This window comes from Mchenga conophoros, linkage group LG11, assembly GCF_057382185.1.
Source record: "Mchenga conophoros isolate Kocher_MC1m ecotype Shallow Benthic linkage group LG11, M_conophoros_male_GT1.1, whole genome shotgun sequence".
Lineage (NCBI taxonomy): Eukaryota > Metazoa > Chordata > Actinopteri > Cichliformes > Cichlidae > Mchenga > Mchenga conophoros.
Genome location: NC_140536.1, coordinates 39,816,833 through 39,833,494, shown reverse-complemented (window position 1 = coordinate 39,833,494; position 16,662 = coordinate 39,816,833). Strand labels below are relative to the sequence as shown.

General features: G+C 39.6%; 1 protein-coding gene across 8 annotated transcripts in view; it reads left to right on the top strand.

Moving 5' to 3' along the window:
• cspg5a (chondroitin sulfate proteoglycan 5a) overlaps positions 1–16,662 on the top strand; it is a 62,644-nt gene that overhangs the window by 7,773 nt on the left and 38,209 nt on the right. For all 8 annotated transcript variants that reach the window (XM_085293016.1, XM_085293014.1, XM_085293012.1 and 5 more), the window contains exon 2: positions 14,047–15,031. In XM_085293016.1, coding sequence (XP_085149142.1) covers positions 14,047–15,031 — 985 coding nt within the window. The remainder of the gene's footprint in view (positions 1–14,046; positions 15,032–16,662) is intronic.

The window sequence follows — 16,662 nt, the reverse complement described above, 5'->3', positions numbered from 1 at the left end:
AGTTCATGCTCGTGCACCAGCTCTCCTTAGCTGGCTGTGCGCATTCCCGCCTCTACTGCAGGTTGTCATATTAACATTCAGTCTGCCCATCACACACCACTGTGAGCGTATACACAGACGCACACACACCTGTCGTGGCTAACAACCAGGAAGGAAAGGACATAATTATGCAGCTGGGTTTATATAGTTTACATAGTGGTTTTTTTTTTCCTATTGTGTGATGTTTGCTTCACAGTTTACGGTCAAATTTGCATGACAGTAAACTCTAGTATCACACAAGGCAGGCAGGCAATTAGTCTTTATCACCAATCAAGCACATTAAGTGATTGGACATTAAATAAATTGTTTAATCAGAGTTAGTCTTAATAAAACTGATTTCAGGCTTTGGGAAATTGTCATGGTAACATGACAAAAACATTTTAAATCCAGTATTTCTGACACTAATGAGCACAGGGTCTGCAGCATCAGAGTCTTATATTACAATGTCCAGATAGATATAGGTCCTGCTAACAGTAAATGCTGATCTGTGTACATCTGACTGATTCATTCATGCATGCAGCAGCATTGTGGTTCATGCAAAATAAACAGGTTTGCCTTTTGTAATAACTATGAGGGGAGTAGGCTGGGGTGGATGGATGGGTCAAAACATCAGTTTTTTCATGTTTATTCATCGTCTTCTGCAAGCTGGTGAACCCAGACCCAATTTAACTCCTAAAGTTATATATTTAAATATTTCCCAAGCTTTCCAAAACAGACTATCTAGCATTTGCATGGAGTTCTTGCTGTGATTGGCTACGTGTTTGGACCATTGAAAGATGTTTATTGTTATCCCATTAATTAAAAAAAACAAAAGTCATACCATTTATGTCCACTGTGAACGACCATCTTTGAACAGAGGCGGTGGCTTACGACACCTACTGTCTGCCATCTATAACCCAGTTTTGAGATCCCTGCCCAGACACCTTAACGCCCACTCACATCCTGGGCCTGTTGACCTTAGGAATTCACATGATAGGGTAGGGCCAGGTTTCACAATGAGTTGACCCGAAACCTTGGCTGAATGCGAGCTACACCCGTTTTCACACCTTGGCTCATGTGATTAGGTAGAGGATCAGTATGGGGTCCTTGACCCTCTTGGGGGGACACTCCTACAGGGCTCAAGTCTGGAACCCTCCACTGTTTGACCTTAGAACTGAAGAAGCTTCTCAGATGAGACGTGAAACGTCTTCAAGCAACTTAAGGAAGTCCAGACGCTTTTCTTTCCAACCTCCTTAGACTACGATGACCTGAGTGACTGAGAACCTTCACAGGCGTCATACCTTTGATGACTTTCCATCAAGACACATTTTATTTACACATAAACAAACTTAACCAGATCATTGTCATTTAAACAAAACACTAAAAAAACACTTCAGTTTTTGAAATATATGTAAGGAGTTTGAAAGGTAGAGACAAAGGACATAAGATAAGAAAATTCCTGTTTGTGTCATTCTAATGGCAGCTACAAGCTGAGTAAGTTGACTTTGAGTTAGTAAATGTCAAAACAGTTTGAATCATTTTTTTGCCTCTTTTGTCAGTACCAATGATTTTGTGTGATCTTTGCTTAATTCACACAATGCTATATGTTGAACACAATGCTATTTGACCTGAAATTTCTACAAGCGTTGAAATAAATTGTCCTTGTAGAGGAGCGTTCTGATCATTCTCTCTCTCCCTTTTAAACTATGAGATACAAAACTTAATACTTGACCCCAATTTATAAGAAACTTGTTGGGTGTGGATGAGTGAGACAGTTGGAGTGAGCTGGTTGTAGTGGGAGTTAAGGTTGATCTGGCTGCAGTCTTTATAATGACATTTTTTGTAGTCTCCATGGGAAGCAGAGGGCAAGTTGCTTCGAGTGTTTGACCATTTTTCAATACTAGTGACAGAAACAAGGTCCACATGCAACATCCAGCTACTCCTTGTACAATGGTAACAAATTACTAGCAGACTGAAATCATCCACTCATTGCTCAAGGCACCTAAATGCAACTGCCTAAAATGATGCAGCAGATATCCTTGTTGTACGAAATTCCCGCTCACCATTCATAAATTAATACCAAAAAATTTGGCATTCAAATTTCAGATGAGGGTGTTGAGTGTGCTGTTGCGCTCTCATAAACCCATATTTGTTGCAGCAGAGGAGGAAAACAAACTGTGTAACTTTAGATGCGTATATGGACTTGTACCAAATCTGTCACTGAAATGAAAAGAGGTGGAGGAAAAGCTCATGTGTGAGCAAATGTGCACAAAACTTTGAGATCAACCTTCACAGACAAATGTTGTATTATTTAGTGTGCATGTGTGTGTGTTTGTCCATGAGTGTGTTAGTGTATGTTTTATGTGTATGTATGTCGTTCTTGTTGGGTTCAGAGCACTACATCAACCCTAGAGAGGCTGAGAGTGTATCCATGGCAACACATCCTTCCTCCATCCCACCACCTGTAGAATCAGAAATGAAAGGATTTATACGACGGAAGGGAAAAAAGGCAGCGTCAGACTGGAAAAGAGAAATCAGTGTGAATCAGAGAAAATTAAGAGACGGTGATAGAGAGGAAGAATTGCACAAATGAAAGGGAAAGTGAAGGAGGAAGGGATGACATGATGAGTAATATTTATGATGTAAGATGTGGGGAGGTTAGGAGCATGTAAGGAGATGGCAGGTCAGAGAGAATAGGAAAGGAAATGGATGAGTGAAAAATAAGAGAGAGTGAGGAAAAACAGTTGCAGAGTGCAGAACGCTGCTTTATGTCGATATTAATGAGCAGCACGAGTAAAGATAAAGAGGCCTTGTGTCCCATTCGTTAGAACGAGTGTGGGAATGGGATAAGAGATGAGGAATGTGTCTGTGGCTCTCATGTGGTTCAGGTATTTGAAGCTGGGATCAATGAGAATGAGTTAAAGAGGCTCTCAGTCACTCTGTTTCATCACCATTCACTGGGCTTCACTGGTCTCTTCTGTGGTCACTTCTGTGCCAGCGCCTTCACAGAATCATCTCATTCCTGTGAATAACATCCAGTCACTACTAGAAAAACACCAAAGTCCTGTTTTTTGCCTTTAACAACTTGGGAAAACCATTTTGGGGATAGATTCGGGTTTTATCATGACTACATGATCAAATTGGAGTTAGATTGCTGTGTTTTTAATGAATCTTTATTTAAGGCAAAGATACTATTTGTAGTGGGGTTTTTTTTAAATCCATAATGACTAATCCAATAAACTATGAAAAATGAATGGCAAATATTCCACCTAGATAAGGGTGTATTCAAAGTGAAAGCATTTTTTGTCAAGAAAGCAAAAAATGTGAACTGTCCTAGTAAAACTAGAAACTCATGTCAGTTTTTGTGTTATTTTTCAGTCTATTGGTTTTCAAATGCTTTTGGTATGTCAAACCCCTCACAAAATATTATATGTAGAGGGGAAAAAATTCCCTTTTAACAGCAACATGCCTGTTATGTTACGCTACTTTGCAATCTTTGTTTCTGTAGATGTTTGTGTTGTTCACCTTTGGATTAGATTTTGGCTAAAATATTTACAGATAAATGTGAGAAGTTTCAATCAAAATAACAAAATTGTGTGATTTAGTAGGTTACAGGATTTTTTTTTTTTAATGCAATGAGTTCTATTTGCGAAAGTCAAGTAAAGGGCCATAAACAGACAAAAGATGATCCAAGGGACTGCTTGAAGATCCAGTAAAAATTAAATAGATATTCACTTTTTAGTCACTCAACTATTAGTCACTCATAGCTACGTAACAGAGTCCAAGACTGAGAATATGGAGTACTAATACCATTTGAGAAACAGTTCTCTTCCCACTAGCACCATGTAATTATTCACCTTTAGTTCGTTTTAAAGAGATGCTGATTTTTTCAGGATTTCCCTTTTTCAATACAATTTGCATTATTTAGTTCACACAAATACTACTTTGTGCGCTTTTTGCAAGGATCCTCCCCTCGTAGATATTTTTTATCTGCCCACCACATCCAACCCAACTCCACAGCACTTTATGACTGATGAATAAACTTACACTGCCTCCAATTTTCCTTTTCTTTTTTCTTGGCAGAGCAAGTGATTACAGATAATCTGTTACATGCTTTCAAATTTTAAGCTAATACTGTAATGTAGACACACCAAAACAGCATCATGGGCAGTTTAGCACCACAGTGCTTAAACGGACGCTTACAAGCCTTTCTATGTCATCTGTCCACTGTCCAACCTTTCACCTTCAAAGTCCACTCTGGGTCACCAAAGTGACTGGCGGGCCCTAACTGTCACTATCAATCAACTTCTTCTTTACAGTCTGTCAAGGCCAGTCGGAGTCCCCTAGGTCTGTGGGTGGTTTAGTGGCTTCCTCTCTCCAAACTGATCTGGGTTAAACAAAGGGCGAAGCCTGAGGGTCGGCAGCTCGCCAGAACAGGCTAACAGCACTTGGCCTTGAGGCGCCATCACCCCCTAACAATCAGTCTGATGCGCACGCACACACACACTAAAGCCGAACTCTCTCTTCTCATTATGACCATCCACACCCTTCACTGGGGGAGCTGGAAGCCACCCCAATTACCAGTGGGCTGTGCTGGCAGAGAGACAGCACAGACACATACACACTCAAAATCACAACCATAAACAGATTCACAGACATGCGGCGTGAGGCGTCATCTTGCGTAATGCTGTTTAATTGTCTCATTTGAAGTGGGAGGGAAACAAACAAAGGCTCTTTTATTTCGGTGGTTTCTCATTTGAGCCTCAACTGGTGTGTCTCAGACCCTGACAGAGTCCAAAATCCTGTACTGACGCTCTCTGACTGAACCTTGCAGCTTAGGTTAACCAGTTTTGTGGCATTACTCGGGTATAAGGCCGTTCGGTTAAGTTCTTCTTTTTAATGCAAACCCTACTGTATTATAGAGTAAACTATTTTGAGCAGGGGCAAAAGGTTGGACTTTTGAAAACCAATTTCCAAAACAGTCTCTGCTAAAATGCAAAAAAAAAAAATAAATATCCCCATGTTATCAACTCATGAACTCACGAATCTCACTTTTGATTTAAAAATAAGATGAGACAACTTTCAGCTTAATACCAAAGTTCAAATGTCAACCAAATTTTAGAGGTGTGATTCACTGAGAAAATGATACTGTAAAACAGGCCTTTTGTCCATTTTAGTATCTGCTCTAAACCTTTGACGATCTCTATGATGTACCCTGCTCGGCTGATTTGTGGGTGAATTTATTTCTTCTGTGTACTTTGAGAACTTTCCATTTATTCTTGGTGTGAAAGCTGAGGTTGAACATTTCTTAATCCTAGAAAGTGCAGGGTGCAAAGCCACACCATCAAAAGGTCCAAGCAACAAATGGTGAGTTTTGAATGTGCAATAAAAGAACTGAAGATGTCACTAGTGACATGATTAAAAGCAATAGAACATCTACTGAACTGACTGTGTGATGAAACTGTTAGTGGCTGCTTTGATGTGTTATGGAAATTCTATGTTTAGTTTTTAGTTTTGTTGGAGGTTGTGCTTCTATCATCGGCGAATCATAATGAGATCTGAGTTTTTAATGACACATACACAGACTGGGTTATCGCAGCCCACAGGTAAACAGCTCTGTAACAGCATTTACATAAACGTTGGTCCTTTTGTTCTTAAGTTTCCTCTTATGTTCTGAAGGCATGAACATAAACAATGAAACGCTTATGTATGAGTCTTAGACAAGGCAATAAGTCATAGCCTGATTATACCATTTATTAATTTAGTTGTGGATATCGTGCACATTAAAAATGCTAAAGTACTTCAGGTGACTTATACCACCACTGAATAGCAAATATTTATTCTGTATAAATTGTGAATTTTCTACATTACCTGCAGCTCATTAGAACAACTGTGGGATAAACATGCCGTGTACCGATGTGATGCAGAACTTACTTTCTCGGGCTGTCACAGACGCAGCTCCTTAACCAGCTGTCTGTCAAACGGTTCCTCCTCGTTAATCCAATTAAGCTAATGAGCCATTGAAAGGAAGACAATTGCACTTAACTGGAGCCCAGTCCACAGATGCACAGTGAGGCACATTGACACCACTGTGGTCTCAAACAGCAGACCGCATGAGTTCTGTCTGCAGAAGTTATTGTGCATAAACAAGTTTGAGTGTGCCAACTTGTAGATCAGCCTTCTGTACTCAGCGTCTAGCAGTTGGAATGTGGGCTCAAAGTTATCTTTCATGTGTAGAGGAACAGGTCTTCAAGTAGTTTTAAAGCAACTACAGTTTTAAAGCAACAGCTCTACTCTTCTTTGGAGTGTTTTTTCATTGGTGATACAGTATGAGAAACTTTGTGGCTGTGCCTTACTCATTTTTTAATTACTGTAGGCGGGTTGCACAACATTGCATATGTAAAGATGTAAGAAAAAAATGCTTATTCTGAATAATGCAGAGTCAGTCAGTAAAGTGCATCAGCTGTCAGTAAAGCGAGTGCACATCCACATTGATTTCAAGCTTTAGAGATGCAAACTGCTGGTGAAAAGTTCACTGTGCAGAGTAGAGAACAGGCTTTAAGTTAGAGGTTTGGCTCTTGTAGAGTCGCTTAGTGGATATCGGCATACTGGCTACATGAGATCTGTGTAAAGTTACCCCAAAAGATTGTGAGGAGAGCTGATTACAAATCTACTTTGTGCAAAGAACTGAGAATATAAGAAAAACTGTCATATAACAAAATGTTAACTAACCGAACTCATTTCTTTCTTTGAATCCTACAAATCAGACTTATACTGTGTTTCATTGTGCTTATAACAGTGACGGAAAAAGATCTATTCTATTCTATTCCACTAAAAACTGTCAAATGACAAGCTCCAAAATTTTTGAGACTGGCACGACGCCAGCCTCAGCTTCGGTAATTTTTGTGCTCCACCCATCCTCCATTTTTATTCAGAATGACGCTTTTCTGGCTCATAAACAGCTGCCAAGAATGAAGCAATGTTAAGATCCAGTTTCCGTAATGTCCTGTCATTACTCATATCTCACAACAGAATTATGTCAGTGCTGTTTTACATCCCGTATGGTAACAAAGTGACAAGTCATTAGAGATGTTTGTCCTAAAGGCTCGGTCATGCCTGTCACGACTCCTTGCAATTACTGTCGGTGAAAGCCTACGACAAATCACCCTGCTAATTCAACATGTTTGTGGAGACCTGTGTACCTATGATACTGCAAAGCACTGATAGTACAGTTGACTACAGCTGAATATTAAATGTGGAACTAGAAACTAAAGTGTACATATTCTTCCAAAACACGTCACAGACTCTGGATCTGATCTGATCATAGTAGTTCAACCTCTTGGAGACTTAATGCAATTTTGTGTAAGTTGAATGGTACCAATTGCAAATGCTGTCAAGCATGCACACACCAGTGGTCTTTAAGCACTGCCTGTTGAACCAGAAGCATACTGTAATATTATCCAGCAGAAACAGTGTTAGATTTAAGGTGACTGACAGCTGACAGTACAGAGTGGATAGGAGATCTTTGCAGTGTACTTTTTTCACTTTGGCTACTGACAGACATAGTGAGAGTAAAACTCCAAGAGTATTTCATAGACCATGAAAGTATCCTCCTCTCTCTCTCTCTTTGTCACTCTTACTTTGGCTTTTTCACCATCTCACTCCATCCCTCACACTGTCACCCCCTCCCTTAGTTTTTCTTTGAGCTCCCCCCCTCCCTCTGTCACTGTGTTACTTCTCTTCCCTTGTCATCATCTCTCACCATCACCCTGCTGTCATTATCTACGGTTGTGCTGTAGCCATTACTGTCTGCTTCTCAGCCTGTACGGTTTGTATTCATCAGGTTTGTTGCAGCAGCTAAAGGAGGAGTATGTTATGTCGAATACTGTCTGTCTGTCTCAGATATTGTGCTCATGTGGACAAGCTGTCATGCGGTGAGTCTATTCCCATCAGGTGTGTGTAGACAAAGAGCACGAGATATGGGAAGCAAACGAAAGGCAGTGTGTTTATGCACGCATCTTAAATCCTAATTTTCTAGTGAGCATCAAATATTAGGCATGTAAAATGTTTTTGTGTAGTTACTGTGAAGCCCATTTCTTTAATGTGTGTGAGGGAGCAATAGAGAGATTGTGGTTTTGGCATATTATCCCCTGGCTGCTCAGTTGATGTGTTAAACAGCAGTACATTGAGGGACTGCTGGAGGGATTAGCCCCAGAATGACCGCAGCTTCAAAGATGCAGCTCAATGTTGCAGCGCCAGAAAAGAATCTTTGAATAAACTGAAGGCTTCCACCTGTCAAATACCTTGCAGCTGATGTGACAGCCTACTGCCTAATGATGACAGGACCGCTTGGAAGGAGCCTTACGCACGTGCGCTTATTTGGATTAGTTTGTTTTAGTGCAGTGTATTGCGTCTTTGAACATACTGTGTGATCTTGTTTACTATACAGTGAATATAATTGTGAGTCTGAGGGAGTATCTGCAGGTTTTCACGATCCCAGAAGCATGATAAGACCGCACACTGAACTTACATACAACAGGCCCCAATCTCATGATATTGCAGCTTTAAACTTGAAGTGACATAGTCAGGTGAATTATGGTCCTATACTTATGTGTGCTGATGTGATATTTTTAATTATAAATCATAAATTTGCCAGTCTATCTCTACAGTTTTCATATTTTATTAATTTTTTAATTTATTTATCATATTCAAGGCTCATTATTTGTAATTTTGTGGTAGTTTTTCAATAATTAAACATGTCATTTGGGCAGTTACAATTTTCAGATATTTTAATCTTTTTCTCTACCAAAATATTCAGTAGCCAGATGTTTCTTTTTTTTCTGCACTTGTGAAGTGACGCCACTATTAGATTGCAGCTTCTGACTATCTAAGGGCGTGTGTTTGCTTTGGTCAGACATCTCGTCATAGTCATAAAATTTTGGTGGCAATGAGATTTAACGAACTTCTCGCTGTGTAAGTGGAGATAACACCGAGTGTTCAGGAAAACGTTTAGAGATTAAAATGCCCACAGCCTCACCATCTGAGATTAACAGCAGTCAGCAAAGATCCTCGCAGATATCCTCACATATGCTTTTTGGAGGAGGCTGTTAGCCAAAGCTCCTTACAGGACCAACAGTGCATTTATTCACTGTGTGGGGATCATTGGTGACTCAACTTTGGTGACTTGAATTAGTGCATGCCCAAAACAGGTTACATAAATGTGATGTCAGTCCTTTTTATGAGTGCAGATAATAAATGGTGAATATTGCAGTCAGACTCAATATTAATATTAAACTCCAGGCTGATACGATCTTTTCTTATAAAGCAGATATGATCTCTCTTCAGATAAATATGTCATGCAGAAGACCTTTTTAATATCTTGTGCTTATTAAAAACTCATTGTGCATAATGTTTTCTTTTCTATTGGAGCTGACTAGGCCTTGGTCTCTGATACAGTAGTCAGTTAATTAGGAAATCTTATCGTCTTAACATGGAAAAATATTTTTGACTGGAACCATTACTATTGCATTTGAGCAGAAAGTTGGATCTAGGAAAATGTAATAAACTAGAGTACTAAATCAAACCATCGCCGTAACAAATTTAGTCTGAGTCACAGCCTGATATGACTTGTGTCTCTGCCAAAAGAGACTGAAGAGCCATTTTATTTATTTATCATTATTCATTTATCTTTTTTTCCTCCGAATAAAACTACTACCTGCCTAAAAGAAACAGTTTTCCAATGTAAATTTCTATTAAAACACTTCATTATCAATTAGTGGCTTATAGCAAAACTAGCAGGAGATATAGTAGCAGAGACGTTAGTGAAAAAAATTCCACTATTTACCAACTGACGGCTGAACGTGTCAGTCGGTAAGAGTCATGTCGAGAACATTACTTCTATGTTTGAGATCAGTTGGGAGGTTCTCTGTGATTGGTTTACTGGAAAGAACTGGCACATACTCATTCTGAAAATGAAGTGCAATGTTTCATTATGATTTACGGTATAAATGGCATGTTACACTACAAATTTAGGTTACAGTTTTCTTACAGCTGTCGAGACATTGTCTTGTCTGAGTCTCCCCAAGATCATCACCTCCCCCCTGCAGGGCACCCCCAAATCCCTTCCATTCTCTAGTCCTGTAATCCCTAATCCCAGCTCCTCACCATTCAGAGACATTAGTGAATTATTCTTTTAATCCAAAGAGGGAGCGGCAGCAAAGCAGCTTTCTGCATGACTCAACAAGCCACCCTCGGATGAAGTAATCGACCAAAGGATAAGGATACAGCCAATCATGCCTCGTTTTGATTTGTTTTACTAGCCAGCCTCCTTGAGCCCACTCTGTTCGTTCTGTAATGACAAATAAGCTCCGCGTGTGAAGTCACTGTGTGGATCACTGGTTTGTGAAACTTAAATTCTCTGGAAAGCGCAAACAGGACCAGCTGAATCATTATTGAATATATATGTAGTTAATTAACAACAGATGTTGCATTTCCTTCAGTTTTTCTTGTTACGTTGCCAATATTTGTGTTCCCATGATCTGATTTTAAGCCTCTTCCTGGTGATAGGCAGAGTACATTGGTGTTAGATACCCATAAATAAGCATTCACTTTGTGCTGCTTTGCTTACAGGGCCAGGTCACATACAAAAAGATGGTGATGTTTTCGGTGATCTGTTCCCAACCCCTGTTTCAGTCCCTTGATGGTTTAATATTTCATAGTAATAGTTCTGATGTCACGGCTTATTTGGGATCCGCATTTTTCTTCTATTTCTGGATGCACACAATTTTTTATTAGCTAAGGCTGTTTCACAAGCCAGGTCATAAAGGGGAGCTTTATTTAAGGCAAAGTTACTGCATGAGGTGAAAAAGATAGTTTCCACCTTTTGGATGTTGATTTGGCTTTTTTATCAGCACAGTTCATCTCATCAAGGTTATTTAACTACCTTAAAAGCTTTCTGATTGTCAGATGTAAAAATCTCTAAGGTAGAGATGGCACGATACCACTTTTTTATGTCCGATACCGATACCGATATCATAAATTTGGATATCTGCCGATACCGATATGAATCCGATATAGTGTTTTTTAATCAATAAAACTGTTTTTTTAATATCTTGCTGCATTTTGTATAAGTTCATACTCAAGTTTAAATAAACAACAACACTAAAGCTATTCTGTTATACCTGTATGTAAAAAATACACTGCACCCAAAATATTTCATAGTTCAGCTAAAATGATCAATCTAATAAACTTAAACCTACTCCATCCTTCCTATTCTGGTATTTTAAAGAGTATTTAACAGAAATATTAAGCAACCTAACTAATAGGGTTTCAAACTCCCAGCCAAAAAAAAAAAAAAAATAGGGAACCACCCCCCACCCTCCACCTCATGATGCTTAATCAACGTAATCAACTTTAATTTGATGCAGTGTGGAAAAAAAAATACAGAGAAATAAATTATTTTTCAAGAATAATTAAATAGAATAATTAAATAGATTCAACTAAATAGATTCAACATCTTTCTTCAACAGAATTGCAGACTGCACAGATGGTATCTTCCCAAAGGAAAAAGTACTATAGCTTACTAGGGTTTATTAGACTTAACAGTTACTATATACAGTAATGGACTTCTATATATTTTACATCAGATTAAAACTTTGGGTGTAAGATTCAGATAATTATTTATTAAAAGCTAGACATTTTAAATGAGATTAAGAAAGAAAAGTATGTCTTTGTGCCCCCTTTTCCCTGTTAATGCCCTATCGGCCCCCCTGGCTAAACTTTGCTAGATCCGCCCCTGCACAGTTACCAGTTGTCAGCTGCATAGAAAAGGATCCTGGTGTAGAAAGTAATATTAAATACATTCTAACAATAGCTTATCAAGGTTAAACGTGCTGCTGCTGTTCAGCCGCTGGTTTCCTCTTTCTGGTGCAAAGTGGGCCAAAAACAAAGAAGAGAGATGGACTTGCGACAGAAAAGCCGATCAGCTGATCATTGATCAGTTTCATGATTGAAGTAGCAACAGGAGAGGGAAGGAGAGAGAAGAGGCGCTCCATAAATCGGTTGTTAAGCTTAACGCTGGAATGCTTTACAAACATTCAGAGATGAACTTACACACTTGCTTTACTTCTCTCTGGGATCACTTCCTCGGAGATGAAATGCCGGTTTGGTAGGGAGGCTACAAATACACACAGCCGCTCTATCACGTGAGCACACTGCTCTGACGTGCTATGGTTATGAGCCGAGTTACGCCATGTTGCAAGTTTTGTGAGGTGCTTTTTTGATATTTAATGGATCGGATTACATTTTTTATTTCTCTCCAATATCCGATCCAGTAATTTACGTCAGTATCGGACCGATAGCGATATGTAATATCGGATTGGTCCATCTCTACTCTAAGCAGGTATGCTGCATATAACGTATAACATGGTGGTCATTAAACCCATTGTTGCATTGGAATTTAGAGGAACTACACTGGTAATAGGAGTTTGTTTTAACCTGTCTTAGAGCACAGCTTTCTCTGATGTTGGTACACAGTGGTCCAGATGATAACAAAAGAAATTTGAAAACTGCAGTTTTGGCTTTAAATTAATAATCTGTGGTAACTGCAGCCGGATTAACCTGTTGGGGGTCCATGAGCACAAATTTCCTGTTGGGCCTCTTTTGTTATAATTTAATTAAGGACAACTTAGTGTAGGAATACATGTAGAGCACAGAGCCTTATAATGAGCTAATAAAAATGGGGTTATTTGCTGAAGTTGTGACAAAGTGGTTCAAATATTTGTGAATTAAATCATCCAAAAATCAAAACATGCTCAGAGGGTTTGGGGCTTTCGGGATCCTCGGGGAATTGAGGTTATCATCACCTTTTAGTCAGCAGTACAAACATATCCAAAAAAGGAATATTAACATAGTTTGATCATTGTTTTTTTTTAAAGTGTATTTTATGGAATTTCTCAGTCACTGTTAATAATGCAGTCACTCAGCGTCAGAATCATACAGTTTAGGTCCTACAAGTCAAAGCAGCTATGTTTCATAGAAATAGGTTAATTGGAGGGTTAAAAGGTTTTTAATGATGCAAATTTGTCTCTTTTCGGGAGCTAAATTGTTTTCACCTCATTAAACTCTATGTTTTCATTCAAGCGGTACTGAAGCATGACTCTGCTCACAGTTTCAAAAAGAAATTCATGCATAATGGTAAACCCCAGTGTTTACAATTATATCACCTTCATGGCTTGAATATTCATAATGCAGAGTGATATTTATGTAAGGCGGCGTTTCCCATGGGCCACTTTTCAAATGCTAACAGAGTCGATTGACAGCTTTGGCTGCAGTTCACATAGAGGCCGCTGTAGATGTAGTAATGAGTGAATAAGAGTTAAAGGGGGCTAAATGGCTAAATTGCTTACACCTGCTTTTGACAGAAGAACTGTATTTTATTTTCGTTTTTGCAGTGTTGATCATATGATTAAACTGAAATGAAATAATACAGATGTCCATTTGTTTTTTCTTGCAGTGAAGCGGATTTTGCTGAGAGAAAAGGTTGCACTCTGCTAATGTGGAATTATGACTTATTAACTTGAAGGCACCTTTTTTTCAAACGATGACTTCAAGAGATGCTATTGGTAGTTAAATCACACCAGAAACTTAGGCTGTGCAAGAGAAGCAGCTAAGGTGGTCAAAAATGACGTCTGTCAGATGGCTTCTGATCAAGTATTGTGTGAAATTAAAATGCAAAATATCAAAAAGTAGCTTGTAGTGCTGTTACCAAATGTTACTTAGTAAAAACTTTTTACTACATTTTAAACCCACATAAAAAATTAACAAACTCAACCACATTCCTTGTCTCTGAACTGAAAACTAAAAATATTAGAATTTTCTTTTTTTAGATCATCTATTTTACACTTTTGGGCCTCTTCACTCTGGATGATTTTGCAAGTGGCGTCTTCCAGAGAGTTCAGAAAGTGGGAATTCTTTGCTATTCCAAAATTCCCTTCTGTTTACTTTACACCTCTTTCTGTGTCTTTGCAGGAAACGCTGTTGGGATCAATGTCACTGAGCCGGATAGTGCGTCCAATGTCACCTCCCTGCTTAATGAAGAGGAAGGGCCAATCAAAGTCAACAAAATGTTTGCTGTGGTAACTGGAATAAATAGCCCAGCCACCCCTGAGCCAGTCAGCACCGTGACCCCAAGGGCTGGCCGTATCCCCCGTGGCGGCGAGGAGGAGGAGCAGAGTAGTGGCATGTTTGGTGAAACGGTGGTTTCCACAGTAGAAGATGCCAGTGTGGCTACTCCACCACAGCTCAGCCCCGACTCAGCTGAGACGGAGCATCTGTTGCCTAGCAACCCACGCAAACAGGGAGTTGACGAGGGCAAGGAGGAGGATGATGATGAAGAGGAGCGTCAGCCACACACTGACCCACCTTGGATCCATGCCAAGGACACAGCTGTGTTCGACCTGGACCACCTTTTCACCACAACCGCTGCCCCACCCCCAGCCGCCACTAACCCCTCTAACCCTGATGTCCTCCACGTGGACTTCTTTGACCCCTCTTCTCGTGGGCGCAACCTAGACCTCGCCCCCGCCTCACCTTCATCACTGGCCCATGAGCTGCAAGGTGGCGACACAACCTCCTGGGCAATGCCAGATACTTACGACTATCTTACACCCTATGACGACGGTGTATCCCCCACTGCTGATGAGTACACCTACAGCACCACAACTGATGCTTATGACACCGATGAAGATCTCCGACTTGCTGCTGGGTCTCCTGCTCGTTCCAAGCCACAGCTTCCCGGGTCTGGCTCATTCTTCCCTGGGGGGTCATTTCCTGGTGCAAGAGCTCCAGTACCAAAAGACCCTGTGGTAGCCCCTCCAGCGGCCTTACCAAATGGATGCCGTGTGGGCTACCAGATGATAAACGGAAGTTGCCGCTCGCAGTGTGACATGCTGCCCAACTATTGCTTCAATGGAGGACAGTGTTACCAGCTGGATGGCGTGGAGGTTTTCTGCAGGTATGACACATGACGATCACTCAGTCACACCAGCCTATACAAACACTATATGAAACAAGACCAAACCACTCAGCAGGTTCTGTTAGTGTGCTTTAACCTGCCTCAAAAATATCACCCACTTAATACAAATGTAGCTGTGTGAGGCTTAAACGGGTTAACTTATTTGCGACTGTGTTAAAAAATAAACAAATAAATGTGTTATCTGATAGGCTGAATGGAGCTTTAGCAAACTTCTGATTTAGTTTTCTGCTTTTTGGTTAGAAACATGTGGAAAAGCTCAGAAACAAAATAAAAAACAATGCATTTTAAGAGCATTTTATGAGGGAATGGCCCCCCATTTGCCAGAGCTGGACTTTGCACAGACTCTAATAAACAGGATTTTATGAACACACATGCATAAAGTTGAAGGCAAAGTTTTGTAAACACATACAAAGACTCTCTCAGATGTATATAACAAACTGTAAATTAGATGCTATCTTAAATTTAGGATCTCATATTTAGGACCAGTTCTGTGTCATTACATTACGACTAGCTTCTCGGGCATCAGCTACACGCTGCATTAATAACTTTCCTCGGGACTCAGTCCAATGGGGTTGCTGTGGAGGCGAATCTAGGTGGAGGTCAAAAGTCAAACGGATTAAGTGCATCATTTATGAAAATTTAATGTAAGCCACTGAGTATTTTCAGGTCAATGTGAGCACTGAACGTCAACTATCAGAGAGCATCTGTGGATCAAAACATTGCCTTGTAGTCCTGTCCACATTCAGATGAGGGCAAAATCATTTCACATTTAAAATGACTGAGTTCTGAATAGTAAGATTCATTCCAGCCCCGGCTTTGTGCGCCAAACTAAGGGTTTGCTTTTCAGAAAACAAAACTGACTTTTGAAAAACACAGACAGCTGTTCACAGCCCTCACTCCAGCTCTGAAAAGCTTTCTAGGATCCTCAAAGAGTCTCAATTAACATGTTGATTAGAACAAAAACATAAGGTAAGGCTTTGGTGTTTGTGCTGTTACACACAGCTCTGGAGACTGGAGAAATTGGAGTGACGATGATATAGATCACACAGCTGTCAACTAGGAGACCACATCATGTCCCTTGTGGGAGTTTTGGTTTGGTTTAGTTTTGTTTTCACTTTAGCTTTCATAGTTTGGTCAGAATCAGGCGCTAAAACTATTTGGTTATGATTAAGAAAATAAATTGTGGTTTGTTTTAGAGAAGGCAAGTTCACAAAAATGCGTTAAAACTTGACACTGGACTGAGATCAGCTGATATGCAACACTGCAGCTGTGGTATGCTTGGGTTTATACAACTCAACAAAGGCATTACCACAATCCAATCACATCCCAATTTCCCTCGGGATGAATAAAGTATGATCAATCAATCACTCAATCAATTATTATATTATTTATAGTGCAGCTCAAACTTAATATACTTTAATCATACAATTAATCATACAGAATTATTTTCACTGCATTTATACCCGCATTGTGCACCTACTTTAAAGAGAGAATTGTTTTGACCTCTTTTTCATCTTTATATTATTAAGTACTTTTCAGTATGCAATAAATGAAGTCTTTGAGGCTGTTGATCACCTAATATTTTATTTTATTTTAATTTTTATTATATT